General features: G+C 41.8%; 2 protein-coding genes across 2 annotated transcripts in view; one reads left to right on the forward strand and one right to left on the reverse strand.

Moving 5' to 3' along the window:
• Window positions 1-206: 206 nt before the first annotated feature.
• Window positions 207-1778, reverse strand: LOC148887023 (uncharacterized). The gene is made up of 2 exons (XM_089015416.1): window positions 1106-1778; window positions 207-1024 (listed from the first exon to the last, which is right to left on the reverse strand). Exons 1-2 carry the CDS (start codon window positions 1776-1778, stop codon window positions 207-209), a joined length of 1491 nt encoding a protein of 496 aa, XP_088871542.1.
• Window positions 1779-20550: 18772 nt separating this feature from the next.
• The window catches only part of LOC148887024 (contactin-associated protein-like 5), a 58500-nt gene continuing 57223 nt past the window's right edge, over window positions 20551-21827 (forward strand). The window contains exon 1 of the mRNA XM_089016207.1: window positions 20551-21711. Coding sequence (XP_088872333.1) covers window positions 21636-21711 — 76 coding nt within the window. The 5' untranslated portion in view covers window positions 20551-21635. The remainder of the gene's footprint in view (window positions 21712-21827) is intronic.

A 21827-nucleotide genomic window follows, 5' to 3' on the forward strand; every position in this document is an offset into this window, starting at 1 on the left:
GGCTTCAATTCTCTTTTCATCCGCAGGAACCTCAAAAAGATGGTGGGGACAAAGGTGTTCACTATCCTCCTGTGATTCTGGGGCAATTGGGTGAACTTTGCCCAATTGGCGTCTTGATAAGCGGTCTGTGAAGTCGGCCTGGTTCTCTGCACTGTGTGGAGCTGTCATGGGATTTTCAGGATGTTCTTCTGCAACATATGACATTTTCACACTCTCCTCTCTTGCTGGTTTGTGAAATTTGATGCCTCATCCCCTCTTCTGGTATTAGCTAACACAATGAACCAAAGCTTTAAATACAGCAGAGAGAAGTACTCACCAAGAATGTCTGTGGTTGGTGGTCTGTGGCAACTGTTTTCTGCTAAAGGTGATGTATCCCCTTCTTGCCCTAATGGAGTTCTGACATCTGTTTTAGATTGTGCAAGGTCTTCTCCATGTGTTGACGTCCTGCCTTCTTTCATGGCATCTGAGTAGTCCACTACTTGATTCATCAGAGCCTGAAATATGGTTTTGGAGCACGCTTTCATCGCATCACTGAAGTACTTTTCTAGAATTTGTGGCACTGATGATGGATCCTCTGGCAGTACATGTTTTAATGGCTTTGATGGCTCTTTCATTTGCTGTTTGACAATGTTATCATCATCCACATGCATCTCTTGATAAGTGGATTTGTTGGTAGCCTCAGCGATGGAACTGGATGATGCTGACCTTGAGTTTTGTGACGGTTCTTGCAGTGAAAGCATCTCATCATGTGGACTGGTTTTGGTGTTTACTACCCAAAACTCCTCACTTATGGTGGTTGGACCTGGTATAACTCCTGCATATTTCTCTTTTGAAGAAGATGGGATCAATTTGGATGTCATGTCTTCATCTAGTGTGATGTTCATTTGATGAACAGAGGCATCACAGATGTAAGTGGGGGTAGCCTGGATGTTGATATCTAAGGATCCTAAAGTGGGGGATGAGGCTTGAGAGCCACTCTTAGGCTTTACGTTTTCCGGTGATGAATTATTGTGCTGGTCTTCTAGGAGGTCTTCTCGGAGTGTGCACAAGTCTTTTTTCTGCTCCACATGTGAAGATGATCTCTCGGAGGATTTTGATGATAATCCTAATATGACCCCACCATCATCATTATCATTCACTGTTTGAAATTCTGGATGAGGGGAACTTGAGTCCGGTTTATTAACGTACTGGATTCCATCATTGGAACATACAAAAGAGTGGCTTTGGTTTTCCTTGGATTCATGTGTTGAATCTTTGTAGAAAATCAGATCTCTTTCAGGAGAGCCTGCGCAGTATTTCTTCTCTTGTGGTGATGACTGCAACAACTTTGGCACCATAATCACAAGTTCCTCTTCAGCATCGACCTTCGGGAATTTTAACTGCGGTGGGGTTTCACCCTTTCTCTGATCCTCTCGTCGTGAAGGGCTCAATGATGTGGATATTTTTTTCTCCTCTGAATCACGATCAACCTCCACAACAGCTATCCTTTGAGTGGCACTACACGATGGAGTTCCATCCCCATTCTGCTCCCTTAATAGTGGACTCAGTGACCTTGACAGTTTCTCTTCATACAAGTCATCATCAACATCTCGATGTCCATGACCTGTAGATAGACTTGGTGATAGACTAAAGGATAGCGATGGTTTCTCTCTATCCACAACACTGACAACTTTCAGAGGTTCCAACTGCTGACCAGCAAAGGTCGAGGGTGTTACATCACAATTTTGTTCAAGTTTAGGTGACAGACTAAACGATTTAGATGCTTTCTCTTCATCCATATTACTGAAACCACTCAATGGATAAGATCCCCGACTAGAAGATCTTGAGGGTGGTTTTGCATCCCTGCTGTGCTCATATCTTGGTGATGGACTCAAGGATTTTGATCGATTATCTTCATCCACATAACTGTAAGCACTCAGAGGATCAGATCCCCGGCAAGATGTACTCGATGGTGGTGTTGCATCTCGATACTGATCATCTTTTGGTGATGGACTAATTGGTTTTGGCTGTTTCTCTTCATCCACATTGAGATAATCAGATAGTCGACAAGAAACTCTTGAGGGTGGTTTTGCATCCCTACAGTGCTCATTGTTTGGTGATAAACTCAGTGATTTTGATCGTCTCTCTTCATCCACGTCACTGAAAACATTCTGAGGAGCGGATGCCTGATTATATCTTGAAGGTAACGTTACATCCCTGTATTGTTCATCGTGTGGTGAGAGACTCAAGGATTTTGATCGTCTCTCGTCGTCTCCCACATCACTATAACAATTCAGAGGATCAGATCCCTGACAAGAATATTTTGAGGGCGGTGTTGCAATCTTAAACTGTTCATCGCTTGGCGATAGACTCAAAGACATTGATCTTTTCTTTTCATCTTCATCACTGGAAATGTTCAGAGGGTCAGATCCCTGACGAGAAGATCTCAAAGGTGGTGTTGCATCCCCACAGTTGTCATTCTCATCAAGAGGATCGGACCTCTGACTATAGCTTGAGGGTTGTTTTGCATCCCTACAGTGCTCATCGTTTGGTGAGAGACTGAAGGATTTTGATTGTCTCTCTTCATCCACATCACTGTGACTATTCAGAGGATCGGATCCCTGACGAGAAGATCTTGAGGGTGGTGTTGCGTCCCTATATTGCTCACCTCTTGGTGAAAGACTCAATGATTTTGATCGCCTCTCTTCATCCACATCACTGAAAACATCAGGAGTATCGGAAATCTGACAAGATCTTGAAAGTGCATCCAGATACTCATCTTTTGGGGATACACCAAAAGGTTTTGGTTGTTTCTCTTCATCTACATTGAGATCAGTCCGCTGACAAGAAACTTGTGAGGGTAGTTTTGCATCCCAACAGTGCTCATTGTTTGGTGATAAACTCATGGATGCTGATCGTCTCTCTTCATCCACATCACTGAAAACATTCTTCGGGTCGGATTCCTGACAAGAACATCTTAAAAGTGACGTTGCATCCCTATATTGTTCATCATTTGGGGAGAGACTCAAGGATTGTGATCTTTTCTTTTCTACATCACTGGATACATTCAGAGGATCAGATGCTCGGCGAGAAGATCTCAAAGGTGGTGTTGCATCCCTATACTGCTCATCTCTTGGTGATAGACTCAAGGATTTTGATCGTCTGTCTTCATCCACATCACTGAAATCATTAAGAGGATCGGCGCACGGACAAGATCTTGAAGGTTGTTTTGCATCCCGATATTGATCATCTTTTGGTGATAGACTAAAAGGCTTTGGTTGTTTCTCTTCATCCAGATTAAGAGGATCAGATCCCCAACAAGATCTTGAATTCCTACAGTGGTCATCGTTTAGTGATAAAGTCAATGATTCTGATCCTTTGTCTTCTTCCACATTACTGAAACAATTCGGAGGATCAAATACCTGACACGATCTTGAGGGTGGTGTTGCAGTCCTATACTGTTCATCTCCTGGTGATAGACTCAAAGAGTTGGATCTTTTCTCTTCATCTACATCATTGGAAACATTCAGAGGATCAGACCGCTGACGAGAAGATCTTGAATGTGGTGTTGCATCCCTATCCTGCTCATCTCTTGGTGATAGACTTGAGAATTTTGATTGTCTCTCTTCATCCACATTACTGAAAACATTCATAGGATCGGATCTTTCACAAGATCTTGAGGAAGGTGTTGCATCCTGATAGTGCTGATATTTTGGCGAAAGGCACGAGGATTCTGGTCGTTTCTTTTCATCCACCAATATGTCAACATCTAGAGAATCAGATCCCTGACAAGGTGGTGGTGTTGCATCCTTATCCTGTGGATCGTTTGGTGATAGACTCAAGGATTTTGATAGTTTTTCTTCATTCAGGTCACTGTAACCATTCAGAGGTGCAAATACCCGGCAAGAGGATCTTGAGGGAGGTGTTGAGTTTCCATACTGTTCATCTCTTGGTGATAGACTCAAAGATTTTGATCGTCTCACTTCCTCCACATCACTGAAAACATTCAGAGAATCAGATCCTCGACCAGAAGATCTTGAGGGTGATTTTGCATCATGACAGTGCTCATCATTTGGTGATAAACTCAATGATTTTGATCGTCTCTGTTCATCCATGTCACTGAAAACATTCAGAGAATTGGATCTCTGACAATATCTTGAAGGTGGTGTTCCGTCCCGATACTGTTCATCTATTGGTGAAAAACCCAGGGATTTTGATAGTATGTCTTCATTCACATCACTGTAACCATTCAGATGATCAGATCCCCGACCAGAAGATCTTGAGGGTGGCTTTACAACCCTATAGTGCTCATCACTTGGTGATAAACTCAACGAATTTGATCGCTTCTCTTCATTCACATTGCTGTAACCATTCAGAGGATCAGATATCTGGCAAGAAGGAGGTGTTGCATCTCCATACTGCTCATCATTTGGTGATAGACTCAACGATTTTGACCATTTTACTTTATCCACATAATTGTCAACATCCAGAGTATCAGACCCCTGACCAGTGGAGATATAGGGTGGTGTTGTATCTCCATGCCTCTCTGCTGGTGACAGACGTACGGATTTTGGTCGTTTTTCTTCATCCACATCACAATCAGCTGCTGCAGTATCTGACTGTTGATGAGCAAAATTTTGCAGTGGAGTTCTCTGCCCATTTTGGTCCTCTTTTGTGGATATGTTCCAAGATTCAGATTGTTTTTCTTCATTCACACTGTAGTCAACATCCAGAGAATCAAACTCATTACCATTAGAGTGAGATGTTACTTCATCCCCATGCCGCTTCTCTCTTAGTGACAGAATCGATGACTTTAAGAGTTTCTCTTCATTCACATCACTATCAATTTCCACAAAATTCAACTGTTGACAATCAGAAATTGCGGGTGGTGTTGTCTCCTGATAATGCTCCTCCTCTGGTGATGGGCTCAAGGTTTTTGATGGCTTATTTTCATCTGAAGCATTGTTAACCTCCAGAGGATCGGAACCCTGATTCAGAAAGTTAAGGAAACGTGACGTTTCGTCCCCTGGTGCCTCCGCCACATTTTCATCTGGTGTGACAACCTTATTGTGATCAGATTCTTGACCAGGGGGGCTCCAGGGTGGTTTAACATTACGTGAACTGTCACTGGAACATACAAAGGTAGGCTTGCTTCCATTTCCTGGGGTTTGTGGCAACAAAACAAGGTCATTGGAGACAGAAGGCTGTCCACCACGGTGTACTTCTTGGGATGAGTTTGACGATACACCGGCTGGTCGTTCTAAATCACTATCCTCAGGATATAATTCCTGACAAGGGATGGCTGGTGACACATCTCTGTTCTGCTCATCTTGGGGTGATCGACTTAAGGATTTAGATGCCATATTTACATCGTGTGAAGGATCAACATAATGAACAAAGCCCTCATGGATTGTTTTGGAGGCAATCTTTATTGCAGCCTGGACATCATCATCCAAGCATATTGAGGCAGGGGATGACGCTGTAGGGCTGTTCTGATGTTCTGAGTTTTTAGGGGTTGATTCTCTTTGGATACCCTGATCTTGATCACCGGTGCACATTTGCCCCTCAAGAGGAGAAGCAAGCACGAGATACTCCATTTTTGCATCTGATGTGACACCATCATCCTCTACATAACCTGACCCCGGTCTTTTGATTAAACCATGCATGTCCTCACGAGAATCCACGAATATTGGAGTGCCTGCTTCATGATGACTTCCATACTTTGCTAATTCCTGTGAGTGATCATTACGCAAGTTATCGTTCACTTCTGGAGACTCATTTTTAAATTGGCACTCACTGTCATGATTGTTCAGGCCATCTACCAACCCAGATAAAGGTGAATATGAATTTTCATTAGTTTCGGTTGAGTTGTGTGAGTCCATCTCCTTGTCTTAAAGTACGTGAAAAAATATTTTGTCCTGCCTTATTAAGGTCATTATTTCTGAACTGTCATGGCGACAAACCTGACAATTTTGTCTGTAGGTGACAAATTTGTGCGTGGATGGTGGTATGTAAACATAAGCCTTCATGATTGTGTATGAGCTTTTAAAACCCAAAACATAGCCTTCAATAAATAAACACGCTGCCTTCATTGAATAAACATCAGCCTTTATGACGCGAATTATTCAACCTTTGATAACCTCATCGAGATGACATCATACTATGGTCAGGCTGGCTGTCTCATGACTGAGAGCTTGTTAACGTCCAACTCATCAACCAACAAATATGACAAAATTAATGCTGTACATGTATCGAGACAGATTTATTGAGGTAAGCAATTAGATACAGAGGCGCCCCACCAAGCGGTCGTTCGTTATGTGAATTCGTTCATAAGTTGCTTCAGTGCTATATTTTGTGTGGAATGTATGTTTAAGTCAAACACTGAACAGGAAAGTATGAAACAGACGTTCAAACAGTTGTAAAATAAATTCACACCTACAATAGTACGACAAAATTTATCCTTGGGGCTTCAGTAAGCCATTATTGAAGCTGCTGGCATGTAATTACTGAATTTTGTGCCAGCAGCCATAACTCAGGCCAGATGGTTTACCAATGTAGGCGTGGAAGTGTCTAGGAGAGGTGGCAGTGGGGTTTCTGATTGGGTTGTTCAACGAGCTCTTAGAGAAAATAATACATTTCATTTATAAGCGCCTTTCAAAACTCTCAAGGATACTTTACAGTTACGTGATATTTTTTCTGCGGGTAAGCAGCGGCAGCCACACGCGCGAGCGTTCACTTAACCCGGAAGTAGTAGTAGTACATAAAATTATAATAATTATATTATGTTAGGTTATATTACAATCAAACGACTCCGAATCCTGTGGCTCGCTCCCAGCATGAACAGGAGATGGTGAGCAGATGCCCGAAGAATGGATATGAAGTGTACTGGGCTCGTTTTTAAGAACAAGGGAGACGTCTGTGTAAGCTCTCAGTCATACAGGAGTGGTCCATCGATGAGAAGGTTTCTTCAGCCGTCATCTGTACTTCCTTGAAGGTGTGGGACGTTTTGCTTCCTATCCAAGAGCTTCGTCAGCGAACTTTTTAGTTCTCTTGGACAAGAAGCGAAACGTCTGACACCTTCAAAGACGTACAGATGACGGCTGAAGAAATCTTCTTACAGAGGAATAGACTACATGAGCCATACAATGAAACTATGGGAAAGAGTAGTGAAAGCTAGACCAAGAGCAAAAGTTAACATTTGTGAGCAGCAATAGGGCTTCATGCAAAAAAAGAGTGACAGAGGCAGTGTTTGCTTTAAGAATGCCGATAGAGAAATACAAAGAAGGTCAGAAGGATCTGGAAAAAGCATATGAGAGGGTACCCAGAGAAGAGCTGTAATATTGCATGACATGCAAGAAATGTATCATGACTGTAAGACAGTTTGAGGTGTGCACACATTGAGATAATAAACAAAGAGTCAGAAATAGAAACTTATTAGCAGCGATTACAAACCAACCTTACCCACAAAAACCATCAGGAAGTGTGTGAATCCACTAAATCACGATACACGAGGCACCACAGAATCAGAATCAGAATACCTTTATTCGTCCCACAATGGGGAAATTTGCAGTCCACAGCAGCAACTGAAAAGGGATGGGGTAGGGGTGGGGGTGAAAGGATAGAAAACAAGATATTCTAAGCATAACAAAATAAAGTGTCAACTGTATACTGTGCAGATGTAAATGACCAAAACAAAACTAAAGAGAGACAATAGGGTACATTTCAATAATTACTTAAAAAAAAACAATCACCGCTACAGTGGTACCTCGGCTTACGAACGCTTTATGTAACTGGCGGGTATATTGTCATTGGTTTCCATGACAACAAAAAATAATGTATTTGGTCGTGTTGTCATGGCAACCAATGACAATACCTGCCAATTACACTAGCTAACAAACTTCACCTTACGGACGGATGGAATTAACTATGTCGGGAGGTGTCTGTTGTCCTTTAATCCTACATATTTTCAATTTAGGGAAAATTTTTACAAACACATTCATGGTTGTGTTATGGGCTCACCAGTTTCACCCATAGTCTTCTTCTTCTTTTCCTTTTGGCTTTTCCCATCACGGGGTCGCCACAGCAAATCAGTGTCCTCCATCTTTAGAGGTTTGAGCCGCATGTTTGTTTTGGCCAAGCTTTTGTGTCGGATGCCCTTCCTGACACAACCCTCTGTATTTATCCGGGCTTGCGACCGGCATAAGAACACTTATGTCCCTTTGTGGCTACAGAACAAGCAACTCACTCAGTCAAAGGCTCCCAAACACAAAATGGTCATCGGCACAGCAACATTCAAAAATGCAAAAACTGCTGCTCACAAATGCTCACTTCTGCTCTTAGTCTCGCTTCAACTACTCTTTCCCATGGTTTCGGTGTATGGCTCATCAACTTTATTCCTCTGTAGTTACAACTCTGCACATCTCCCTTGTTCTTAAAAATGGGCACCAGTACACTTTGTCTCCATTCTTCAGGCATCTGCTCACCATCTTAGATCTTGTTGAACAAGCCAGTCAGGAACACCACTGCCACCTCTCCTAGACACTTCCATACCTTTATTGGTAAACCATCAGGCCCGAGTGCCTTTCCACCCTTCATCCTCTTCAGTGGCCTCCTCACTTCATCCTTACTCACTGTTTGCTACGTCTTGGTCCACAACAATTGGCAGTGGGTAGGTCCTATAGACCTACACGGGTGTAAAGACGACCCCGCCATCCACGAGTCTCCGGAGCCTCTAAGGCGGTCTGGTGGCGAGATCCGCCACCTTTCCGGCAGCTCCTACGGGAGTAAACCCGAAATCAATCCGGTGGCAAACTCCGCTACCTTTCCGGCAGCTCCTGCGACCATACTGACCCCAAAATTGTATCAGCTCAGCTGTTCCTTTGGTCCAGTCAGCGTGGTGGAGAGGGGGAGCAAGCTGCATAGGCGACAACCTGCTCTCCATAATACACCGCCCAGGCACACTGTCCACCGGGACAGTCATCCATGGTCAGCCATGACCGATTGAGTCCGACGACGGTCCACAACAGTCACATCTTCTACTCTTTGTTCCTTCTCATTTTCTCACTTTGCTAACCTCTTGAACATGAAAACCCTGTTTAGAACGCAACATTTTGTAGCTGAGTTGTCGGTGTAAAACTTTCATTTGTGAACCAGTGTTTGTTTAGTTGGCAAAGCAAACACTCAAAATTTCTTGCGACACTGAAACTTTGTACTTTCAACGGCACACTCTGAAAAATAAGCTATTCAATCGAATTAGCTTGCTTGTTGGCAAGCCGCTGGCAGCTCTTCTGCCTGTGCTATTCTACTGTCCGCTTCCCTCAATATTTCAAGCACTGCTTTCAATGCTAAAATTGCTATGGTGAAATGAATAATAAAACATTATTAATCTTACTTTGGCTTTAATTATTGATTTGTTTACAACTTATTCTGGGGGCAAATATGGGCAGTCAAAGTACATATCCATCTTGTGAGTGACTTGAGAGTCGGCATAATGACGTCACTGCGAAACATTCACTGCAAAACTTCACTTCCACGTCTATTTTTTTTTTTCATTTTGTGCAGTGGATTCAATCTCCAGCAATGTGTGGAATCTCTTGCAGATGGACTTTCATATTGTGCACTCCACATGATAAATAAAACAGGAATGTTGTATGTCTCTGTAGACTGAAGAGTGGTTAGTGGCAAATATTTTTCAAATGTGCTTTTTGAAGCTTTTTTTTCATCAGATAAACAACTAATGCACACGCACACAAATATAAAGATCACCAGTTTGGAGTTGAAAATAAAACTGCTCATATTCTAATCCTGTTCTTATTCATCGAAAAATCTGCTTTAACATGAACCGCTTGAAATTAAAGTACACTGCTGTGTTGTAGAATATCGGTTGTGAATTGAATTCATTAGTTATTTCTTTTTTGGGCTTTTATAGAATCAATACGGTAATATATAATCAATACCATTCGTTCTTACGCGGGTCACGGGTGTGAAGAAGCCCTGCTATCAGCAAAAAGTGTTTGTATTCACAGTGGTTATAAATAGTCTACAAATCCGTAGGTCTGTGTAAGTTCTCAGTCGTAAAGGAGTAATCCATCAAGGAAAATGTTTTTTCAGCCTTCATCTGTACTTCTTTAATGGTATCAAACATTCCCCTTCTCATCCGAAGAGTTTCGTCAACGAACTAAAGTTGTGCTGGTAACTCTGGCCCTATAGAGTATATTCCCAATGGACAGTGGCAGCGGTGCCAGTGACTCCGAATGTGATATCTCCAACACACAACATCACAGCTACGGAATCAGCTAAATAAAAAAACTTTCTTATGCAGAGTGTCATGATGCCAAAAGAAATGTTAAATAATTTTGTGTTTTCTGGATTTTGGATGGGAGAAAGGTGCGCATTTCTCCCCATCCAAAACAGTAGAGTTGGGCGACCACTAATTAACTCTGAGAAGGTGATTGCAACCACCTGGGAATGGCCAATTGCCGCTGGGACCCGATTGGCCAGAAGCTCAGGTGAAGCACCTTTAAAGCCAGACTGAGCGAGTCACTTCGAGGAGGAAGAAGAGGGACAAAGGACAACCTGGAGAGCGGTGTTACCTGGGGTCTGCCGAAAACTGATGTCAACTTCAAATAAAGAAAACTCACATCTGGCTGAGTGAACTTTTATCAACTTTCCACCTGCTTGCTGTAGCGCCGCACGACACAGAGGCAGAGGATGTATGTATAAAAATATCAACTCTTCTCAGTAATGCCAAATCACCACCTTCCAACATCACATTACAATAGGGAAAGGCGTTAACTATATAAAAATATATAAGTATGACAGCAGACAAGTGCAGGTGTACAGTGCTTCTCCAGACATTGAAGTATGAAGACAAAATAGCTGGCTTAATCAGTGATTCTAGCACTCACGAGCAACTAAAAAGGGTCCCTTCCAACTGATACGAGAAAGAAATTGTAGACTGTCTCCAAAAGTTAGAGAAAGGAAAAACTAAAATACAAACAGGTGTATTTTAGATTATACCTGGGAGAGGCCACACCAGGTATCTATGGACTACCAAAAATATGTAAAGAAGGGTTCCCCCTCAAACCCATTGTTTGTAGCATTAACTCCTCAACATAAAATGTAGCCAAATATTTCACAACTATCTTAGCTCCGTTGGTTGGTAACACAGAACATCACGTAAAGAACACAACAGGGTTTGTAGAGAGTATCAAAGACCTCAACTGGAGCCTGAGGAAACATTGGCAGTTGTGATGTGACTTCTCTCTTGACATCTGTCCCAACCTCAGCAGCAGTCTCAGTGGTGAGGACGAGACTGCTGGCGGACGTTTCTCTGCATGAAAGAACCAAACTTAAACTGGATCATATCTACCAATTATTGGAAAATTGCCTTAATACTACATATTTTCAATTTACTTTCAATTCTTTATTAAAAGAGGCACTATACAGTTCCATTTGAGTTACTGTTTATAGAGTTAATGGCTTGGGGGAAGAAGCTGTTTAAATATCTGCTGGATTTGGTGTGCATGGATCGTAGCGCCTGCCTGAAGGGAGTCGCTGAAACAGGTGGTGGGCAGGGTGCGGAGGGTGCATTAGTATTTTCCGTGCCCTTGTTTAGTGTGCAAGTCCTCGAGAGTGGGTAGGGCGGTGCCAATGTTTTTTTTCCGCCGTCCTAACTGTCCGTTGAAGTCGGATTTTGTCCATTTTTGTGCGAAATCCCCGTTTTATTAGTAATCGTTTTACTTAAGGGACTTAATTATGGTAACTGAACTAAATGAGCAAAAACACAGGATGATTAATTTAGTGCAATTTAAAATGAATGGATGTAATGTAACAAGCAAGAAGGCCCAGCATGTCAAAAGAAACGTGGTTGAATAATTCACATACAAAGGGGAACAGTGTGGCTGATAATGAGCTGACTCGCGCATAGGAGGCCACAACGCAAACTGAGTGCCGCCATTAATGTGGGCTGCGCTTTCCCATGTGTCGCACATCAGATCCAATAGCATCCTGAGGGACGCAAACAGCAAATTTTTCCACTTATGAAATGGCATGCGACGTGCGCCTCACATGTTGAACGCACTCAGCAACCTTGCTGGCGTTCAATTTTTTTCCTTTCTTGAAGCTTTAAAAAGATGCCCATGTATGGCAAAAGTATACAAAAATATCTGTCGTTTTTGTCTTAAAAACAGCGAGTTATGAACATGCAGAGTGCTCCTTTAGGAGCTGCAGTTTCAACAAAGCGACACGTCGCCTCTCCCGAGAGTCCTGTTGTGAAACTTTAATTCATAACTTATCAATTATTTAATGTGAACCTGTTCCTTCACCGAGCCTGTCGTCACCCACATTTTGTGCTCCTCTGCTCCTTCAGCGTCCCAGATGTTCATTTAGTTCAGCGTACCTCGCATCATTTAGTTCAGTATACCTTGCAAAATAAATAAATAAAAAGAATCAGTGATTTAAAATATCTTTGATTATTAACTGCAATAACAAAAAATTTTGATACGATCACACATATGCATGTGAATCTTCACTGAGAAGCAAATACGTAAATTATACAAATCTACTGAAATTTGTCAAAACAACACAGAATAAAAGAAAATATAGAAAGATAATGGTACGTCAATTAGTGTGGTATTTTTTTTTTTTTTTAGATATAGGGCTTTGGCAAATTTAATTATGTCTGACAAAAGCCAACGAATACAACAATCCATGGATATTTTGGGCGGGCTCCAGACTAACATTTTTTTTCCTTGCTGAAGTCTACATAAATTGCCCCTAAATGATTTAGTTTATATATTTTTTTTACTCTTTCAAGGAGTCTCTTACCTGACACAGTAATAAAGTGATAAACTGTCCCCTGCCGTCACCACTGTCCATGAAAGGTTTAATATTCAGTTTTGACAAGAAGCACCTATATTAATATTCACTTTAATATGATCCTGAATCGACAGTCGCATTTGTAATTACTGTTCTGTGAGTTGAAAGAGTTTGTCAAATATCTTTATGTGTGAGTGTCAGGCTGAGATTCCCATCAAAGCCGCGGTGCGCACCTGTGCCGCCACAACTTCTCTCATGCATGTCTTGTGTCACAACCGGGAATTCTGTCGGTTCCCCTTTTCATCAGGACATGGCTTGTCAAATCTCACTTTTCAATCTATTTTGATTAAAAATATTGACTGAGTCCATATTATTAATCACTGTTCCACTCTTTTATCACCTGCTTTTGGTGGTACGGTCCGATATGAGCGTCTGGGTAGCACAAAGAGCCGACTAATACCGTCAATACAGTTGTGCTGGCGGTGGTGGACTGTTTTTCCAAGTTGGCCCACTTCATCCCGCTGGTCAAGTTGTCGTCTGCCCTCGAGACGGCTAATCTACTGGTCAACCACGTCGTTCTTCTTCATGGAATCCCGGTGGACATTGTGTCCGACTGGGTCGCCCAGTTTCTGCGGGGCCTCGGCAAGCCTGACTTCGGGGTACCACCCGCAGTCGAACGGGCCGACGCAACACTCTGTATTTATCCGGGCTTGGGACCGGCACAATATGACACTGGCTTATGGCAACAGAACAAGCAACTCTGATCTTAATAAAGATGAAAAGGCTCCCAAACACAAATTGGTCATCGGCACAGCAGCATTCAAACAAAGCAAAACTATACAATCAAATTAATCAATGTTTATTTCAGTCTATTATCGTATAACAGGGTCTTTGCAACATTCGCCATCGCATCACCCAGAACATATCTGACCTAACTAATTCCAGTAGGAAGTGATACGTCAGGTGTATGTTACTTCCGGGTTGAGTGAACGCTGGCGCATGTGGTTGCCGCTGCTCACCCGCAGAAAAAATATCCTGTGACTGTAAAGTGTCCTTGAGAGTCTTGAAAGGCACTTATAAATGAAATGTATTATTATTATACTCACCATTTGATGACAATGCTCTGATCTTGTGTTCATCCTTGTTTCCCCAAATAATTAGCTGTTTAATCACCGCCACATCAATAAGAATATCTTTTCTCCCACTTTACTGAGGCATTAGAGCGCTGTCGAGGCTATCGCTATCCCACTGCTTGTAAATTGCGCATCTGCCTTATTGCCCACGAGAGAGAGATGACTGCATATTTATAAGAACATGGAGCCTCCAGATGAAAGCTGCTGCTGTGGGCTCCATTTCAAATCGCTCCATTGGGATGCCATTACTGTAAACAAGTGTGTTGAGAGAGATGAGGAGGGGGTATTTGGCATTGGTCGCTAGGTGGGGGTCAGGTTCATGAAATATTTTGTTGAGATAGAGTGTGTTGCATATGCAGATCACCTGAGTCTTAATTATTCTATCAATAATTAAGTCATGTTGAGCTCGTTTTATCTTGCTTTCATTCCCCTGAACCATTTTCCCTTTACTGTTACCTACTTTTGTCTTATTTGTTTGTTTTCTTTTAGTTTAATTAGCCTACAACACAGCCCTCTTTTCTCATTTATTGCCTCTGGAAGACTCATATTTTTGCCAACGGGTTAATTAGCAGGAGCCTATCTCAGAATCAGTGACGTGCGGTGAGGTTCATGGCTGGTGAGGCACTGACGTCATCATAGTCAGATTTACAAACATGAACTCTACAGAGTAGTTTATTCACCATTTGATTGGCAACAGTTAACGTATTTTGTTTCAAATTTCATGTCAGCATTCTTTATATATACAAACTAGCATAGAAAAAAAATAATTAAAAAAAAACGTTTTTATCGTGTTACCTTTACTTGTAAATGAAGTCCATGCGCCGCTCCTTCTGAAGAAAGGCATTGATAACTTCTTTGTAGAAGCCTTCCTTATTTTTCTTCAGTTTTAAAAGTCTCTGTCTCATCGGAGATCACTGCCAGTGAAGAAAGTCGTCCTTGATCAGTCCTGTTATGTTTTCAGTGCTGAGAATGAGAATCTCGTCTACTTCTCCAGCAACAAATGGGGCTGCACCGATCTCCTTTTTAATGTCATTTCTAATGACATCACCAACTGCTTCAATTAAATCGTTCTGTATTCTGTTTCACAGGCTAGAAACTACAGTGGATGTCCCAAAATGACTCGCTAGCCTGTCATCTTTCTCAGCGAAAGCACGTAATAGTTCAACATAGTAGCCACGATTAGCGAAGCCTTTACTTTCATCATTTCCACGAAATGCCAGCTGTTGTTTGGCAAGGAAGCAGGTGGCATTGATGAGATCTTTTAAAAGCTCCCGCTTCTCCTTTACCTTAGCATTGTGGATGCTGATGTTGAGTCTTCGCTCATTTTTGATGAGGCTCCGTTGTAAAATTTTCAGGTCGCAATATCCCATTTGAGTCCAGACATTGTCACAAGTTGAGAAGAGAAGGCAGGAAAAGCAGAAAAGGCGCTTTCTTGCTGGACATCCACACAGCCAGCCTTTTCGTTTCGCGTGTACCAGTCTGCCTGAAAAGAGCGAGCGAGTATTGTGTCCCGTTGTCTGAAGCAAACCTTTTAGCTCCGGTGCTGGTCTTCCTTTAATTATTACCTCCTGCTTCGATTGAAAGTCCAGTTTAGAAAATTCTTTCAATTTAGATATGTAATTCTCCATTCTGAAAGTGAGGCCAAGCAACACGAAAAAAATGACTGCAGGGTTGCACTTTACTCGCTAACTGTTTACTGTAGCTTTCTGTCTCTAATTCTATTATTCTGCAGACGTGGAGTCGCAAGTATCTCTGGAATCACAAGCGCCCCCTGTCATGAGGCGGGAGAACTGTTTGCCTCACCTACGCACAGCGTTTTGATAAAAATAAAACAAAATAAACACTGTGTTTATAATGTACAATGACTCTACATTATATACACCAACTAACAGCAATGCGGTCTCACTGCAGAGCAAGCCAGCACAGTAAGCATAGTGGTGCGGTTAAAAAGTGGTGCGTTTACCTGAAGGAACAGTGGCCTTTTCCACCTAAACCAACAATCAATCTCCTTTTCTCTCAATCTATCCATCCCATTCATGTCTACCTGTCGATCTTGAATGCAGGCTCTGTTTACCTCAACACATCAGATCAGAATCAGAATCATCTTTATTGCCAAGTATGTAGAACACACAAGGAATTTGTTTCCGGTAGAACATGCTGCACTAGTATCGTCGTCAAAAAACTGCTAAGTGGCACTATACAGTTCCATTTTGGCTATTGTTGAAATGATGATACAAAAATGCAAATTTCACTGCATTTTGCAAATTTCACTGCATTTTGTTTTGCCCCTTTTGTCACAATTTATACAAATCTGTCCCTTTTTGAAAAAGATCAATTTCCTTTTTTTATTGTTTGTGTTAATGTGTTTGAACTGTTCAACGAAAGCCACTGATGCTAAACTGATAAGCCACAAAGAAAGCAAAAGCCATTTTTAATCAACAGTTTTCCTTCAGCTTCATTGCTGCGCTAGGATATAATTGACATCCATTTGCTCTGTTAAGCATTTTCCCAAGCAAATTCCCCCAGTGAGACAGATAACGGCGGAGGCAGGTGAGCACGCCGCAGTCATTCAATCTGGTAATATATGGAAAGAATGCTCTCATCATGAGGGACATTTGTTGTCATAGCGATGCAGGCTGCAGGTTTGGTCGCAAAGAAGATTCGCCTCGTCCCCTCCCATAGGGTGACCCTGTCAAACACAGAGGAAACCCCTCTTTGTCAAACTTGAAAATTTCACATTACACACAAAGGAAGGAAGACCAGGACCTTCTCAAAGCAAACAGCCACTCACTGCATACAGAGCAATCATGACACACATACAAACACGTGCACACACACACAAACGCACGCACGCACACTCTCACGCGTACACACACACACGCACACACGCACGCACGCGCACACAAATTACAATAATGACAAAATATCGTGTACATTAGCCCTAAAATGGTATCATTCCCCACAATGATTATATTGCATTTTTAATCGAAAACAATGCTTCATGACATGATGTTAAACATTTCCCGGATGTCTTAAAACAAAAATGAAAGTGGACTTTCCTGAAAATTCTGGAAAATGTACATAGAAAAATGATTTAAACTGACTTACCAGATTTGTCAACTTTCCTAATGTAGTCGGACAAGCCATGACCATTTGAACGTGTTGCTTCACAGAATCAGAATCTCTTTCTTGCCAAGTACGGAGAACACACAAGGATTATTTTTCCCGGTAGACACTCACGTCTATTGCGTGTATGTCTGGTTGCCTGTCTTCCTTTTTGAACATTGCGCTGGACCCATGCATAGCAAACTTGCGTAAATTAGTTTACAGAAAAAGCTCTTCAAATACTCAACATTCAATGATTGATCTGTCGTTTGTGGCTTCTCTTACTGCCAAATTTTGAATTCTCAGAGATATGCCAAGGGCATGGGAATGGGAATTTTACTCATGTTAGCTTCTCAACATGGCTTGGCTCGTGAAAGCAAAATTTGGACAAAAAGGGAAACACACAGATTAGCAGAAAAAAACGTGTATGTCCGACCCTGAGCGTCATGTTGTCTACGCTAAAAAAAGGTCTCTTGTGTTGTTAATAGGTATTTGAACACCGACAATACACTGTCTGTAAGATAAGAATCTGTTTAAAATTAGATATCAAGTAGACAGGACGAACTTCATACAACTAACAGCCACCTTATGTTGACTAAATACAGTTTCATATAACACTTGTGCATTTTTATACTTGCACTATGTACATTTCTTGATGTTATACATTTTTGCAGTTATACATTTCAGTCCTCTGACATTTCTATTAATGCTAGAATACTTTGTTTTTATCTTTGAAATTGCTGCTGTGGATTGCAAATTAAAGGCTTTCTGATTTTATTGCATTTTTAATCGAAAACAATGCTTCATGACATGATGTTAAACATTTCCCGGATGTCTTAAAACAAAAATGAAAGTGGACTTTCCTGAAAATTCTGGAAAATGTACATAGAAAAAGGATTTTAACTGACTTACCAGATTTGTCAACTTTCCTAATGTATAATGTTAAGCAGATTCCTTACTTACAGACAGTGTATTGTAGGTGTTCAAATACCTGACATGTTTCGGCGACTACTTCCGCCTTCGTCAGAGTGTCACGGATGTTGCTGTGACGCGCCATTTTCAGCTGGTGTTGCTATGAGGGCGTGACCTACCTGTCAGAACTGACAGGCAAGCCACGCCCCCCGCTGTCCGCTCGTCCCTCCAGGATGCTGCTCCAGGTAGTAGAGAGCATGTAAGCTCCCTCATCCCTGTTGATGGTCCTTGGTCCTCGCTTTCGGATTTCAATGGCCACCAGTTCATGATGTGGACTGGGAGAAGGCCAGAGTCATCCGCACCGAAGACAACAAACATCAGCGCTGGATCAGGGAGGCCATTGACTGATTATTATCTAAAGCAAGTTTAGTGTTGAATATTTGTATTGCTCAGATTTTTGTTTTTTTAATATCTTAACATATGCACTATTTACGGATCCGATGTTGTAATGTATTTTTAGCTTTTAAATACTGTATTTGGAGATTTACAAAAACAAACAAAACAATGATAGTCCCCCCTCATGCTCAAAAGTAAAGGTTGCCTTTACTACTCTTAAATACAGCACAAAGTAAACGGCTAGGACGGCCTCAGTCCAAGTCTACTAAAAGGCAGTTAAATACTTTATTTTGCCACATTTTCTTTAATTTTTTTGTCTGCCCCAATAATGTAATGAATATTACATTGTTACATATTGAATTTTCGTCAATGGATGCTACAGCTTCGTGTTTGCTTTCAACATTTAGCTTGTAGTAGACGTGCACATTCCACCATGACGTCTCTTATCCATTGGTGAAAATGATGCTTTAATCGTCTCCTCTTTCATCTAGAACTGCTTCATATAACAAAGACGGTACAGCAAGTGTGTCATGATCCGGTTGGCGATCAACGGGGGGCGCTGTCGGCCCCGCCTGCACCTGCACAGGTGCTGGTCGTTTCCAATCAGTGGCACTCAAAAGGACCCCCGGCACGACCATTCGGTGTCGGGTAATTTTTGAATGTCATTGTTGTTTGATGCACTGTTGTATGCTGTTGAACGCATTGTATGCAATTGTATGCATTGTGTGCGGTGCATGTGTTTGTTTAACCTTGGCGGACTTTTAATCTTGGTTTTCTTTTGATACTTTGTATTTTTTCCGTTCGATGATTTTGATGTTTTAGATTTTGTTCCTGCTGACTTTATGTTAATACAATTTGTCAAACACAACCTCCTGCTCCCTCCTGCCTGCCTTTTGGGATCCGCACCCGCCATCGCTACCCTGCAAATACGTGACAAAGTGCTGAAGAATGAATGGCTCTGCGTCTTTGTGTTGTCACATGATTTTTTTTCCCAAGATGGCGGCGTGTGAACATGCTGCGCCTCCTCTCTCTCCTGGCAAATTGGCGTTTTCATGTAGATTATGTTTATCAAAGTCATAAGTGCCTTGCACGCTGGGTCCGAGAGGACAGTAATTTCATCTGTGCTCTGTCATGCATATTAGCATATTTGACAATGAAGCGGACTTTGACTTTGAATATAAAATGAAAATAGTGGTTTTCTATGTACTTTTGGAAGAGATTAAAAATAGATTAATTGGATCAATTAATTCGTCACACATGTTTTAATCACCTGACAGCACTAGCAATGATAATCTTCAAATTTCCACTTCGACCAAAACGACTTGCCCATCTTCAATTGATACTAATTATGCAATCTGTATGAAGCCATGGGGTATCACCACCACACGAAATGCACAGCCACCTTCATTCACACAATCATTCATGTGAGTAATCTCTGCAGCCTTGGCAGACATGTACATTAATTCTGTCTACCAAGATCCATATTTACACGGTGCCCTTTAAAGTTCACATTGTATTTATATTCCATGTCCTGTCAACAAATATGTCCCCTCTTCCTTTATTGTTTTGTTGAACATTTTTGTCTTTAATACTTGGCTTGTACCTGCACTGCCTTACTTTATGAAATATGCCATCGTACTGTATATTTGGTTGGTGTGGCTTCAATGTAAAGAGAACACTATTCAGAATCAGAATCATCTTTATTGCCAAGTATGTAGAACACACAAGGAATTTGTCTCCGGTAGAACACGCTGCACTAGTATCATCAAAAAATGGAAAACATAATTTCCCACTAAATAAGCCTTAAAACTACATAAAATCAAAGTCAGCTTTATTGTCAAATATGCTAATATGCATGACATTCGGCGCAGATTAAATTACTGTCCTCTGTAAAATATACCTTATTTTATGTATAATAAATGTGTGATTGCATTGTAATTAAAGAAATAAACTGTACTGTATGATAAAGTCGTTTTATTGACCTTTGTGAAGGTCGTTGATGTAGTTGCCAAGTGAAGTTGCCGTCCTTTCTGGGCTATAATACCCTCACACATTGTCCCCTCGCTAGCTGCTTTTCCTGAATCCAAATCAACAGAAGTTTTTCAACCTCTTCTATTGCCTGAGACTGTTGCTTAGACAACACAGAAACACCCTTAGCCACACGTAGCAATGGTCGACTTAGCACACTGGTACTGGGACGCTAAAGTCACACAAACTCACACCTCGTTTGTGTTTCTTGATGATCTCCCTCTTCTGCTCGACTGTAATTTTGTTTTGTGTCCTCTTCGGCTTAACACGAGCCTGTGGTGGGGTCTTTTTCCGCCCCAAAAAAGCAAAAGTATCCGCTCGATAACAAACCACAGCTGCACTGAGTGCAGTAAAAAAAAGTGGGTGTGGAAAACTAGTCCGCCAGCCACAGTGGCGCTGTTCAAGCGTGTGGTTTGGTGTTCATCCGCCGAAAACTAGTCCGCCAGCCATTGTGGCGCTCCGTGTGTTTCCTGAAAACTAGTTCGTATGCCAAGATTATATTCTCGCAAATTTAATGTTTGTAAGGCGAAACGTTTGTTAGCTATAAAGTGTTCGTGAGCCGAGGTATCACTGTATTATATTATGAGATGTACTTCAGCATCAAAAGCAAACATATTCAATATTGTTTTAATATTACTCGAGTCTTGCACATTAAGCCGTTGAGCCATGAACCTAGTATCAATACTTTTTAGCTTTAGTTTTGACAAAGCAACAGATTTTTTTCATTCCATGGTATTTAATCTATCTGTATGAAACGTGGTCTCTAACAAGCAACATAGGTACAACATACCTTTACTTTTCTGTTTTTATACCGCATTTGTAACATGTTCAATGTGAGGGTACATCGTATGACTGCTATCTACAGTTGCATTCTCTATTCAAATTTGTGTCTACGATCAAAAAAGTATTTCTGTAGTTCTACAGGCTGGCGTTGCCCCCCTTGTCCTGATGGGTGGATGCTTTTTGATAGTGGGAGGAAGCAAGAGGAGGACAGAAAGGAGTGCAATGCAGGGATGCTGCTGACCGACTGACTGAGTGAGTGAGTAAGAGCGGATGTTGGCTGTCGTCGTTGTGGAGGACGTGGTGGAGGAGGGTGCAGCCTGTCGTCGTCGTCGTCGTCGTCGCGGAGCGGCTGGCTCTCCCACGTCACATTCCTTTTCTCGGTGGACAAAGGAAGATGAAGAGCCTCTCCACTGCTCCTCGCAGAGGATAAAATCATAATTCAAAATAGGGGAGCAAAGACAACAAGGTGAAGAAGGAACGATGACCAGGCAGGCGCACATGCTTGCCTTCTGCATGACTTTCTGCGCCTTCCACGGAGCTTCTGCTGCCAACAACTGTGAGTAATTGACTGCCTTTAAGAAGTGAGTGAGGGAGTTCACCTGTCAGTTGCAGCTCATTGCCGAGTTAAAAAAAAAGGGATGGGGGGGCATTTGATGCGGGGAAATTGTGCCA

The sequence above is a fragment of the Hippocampus bargibanti genome, linkage group LG15, assembly GCF_051943395.1.
Source record: "Hippocampus bargibanti isolate YZ-2025 linkage group LG15, ASM5194339v1, whole genome shotgun sequence".
NCBI lineage: Eukaryota > Metazoa > Chordata > Actinopteri > Syngnathiformes > Syngnathidae > Hippocampus > Hippocampus bargibanti.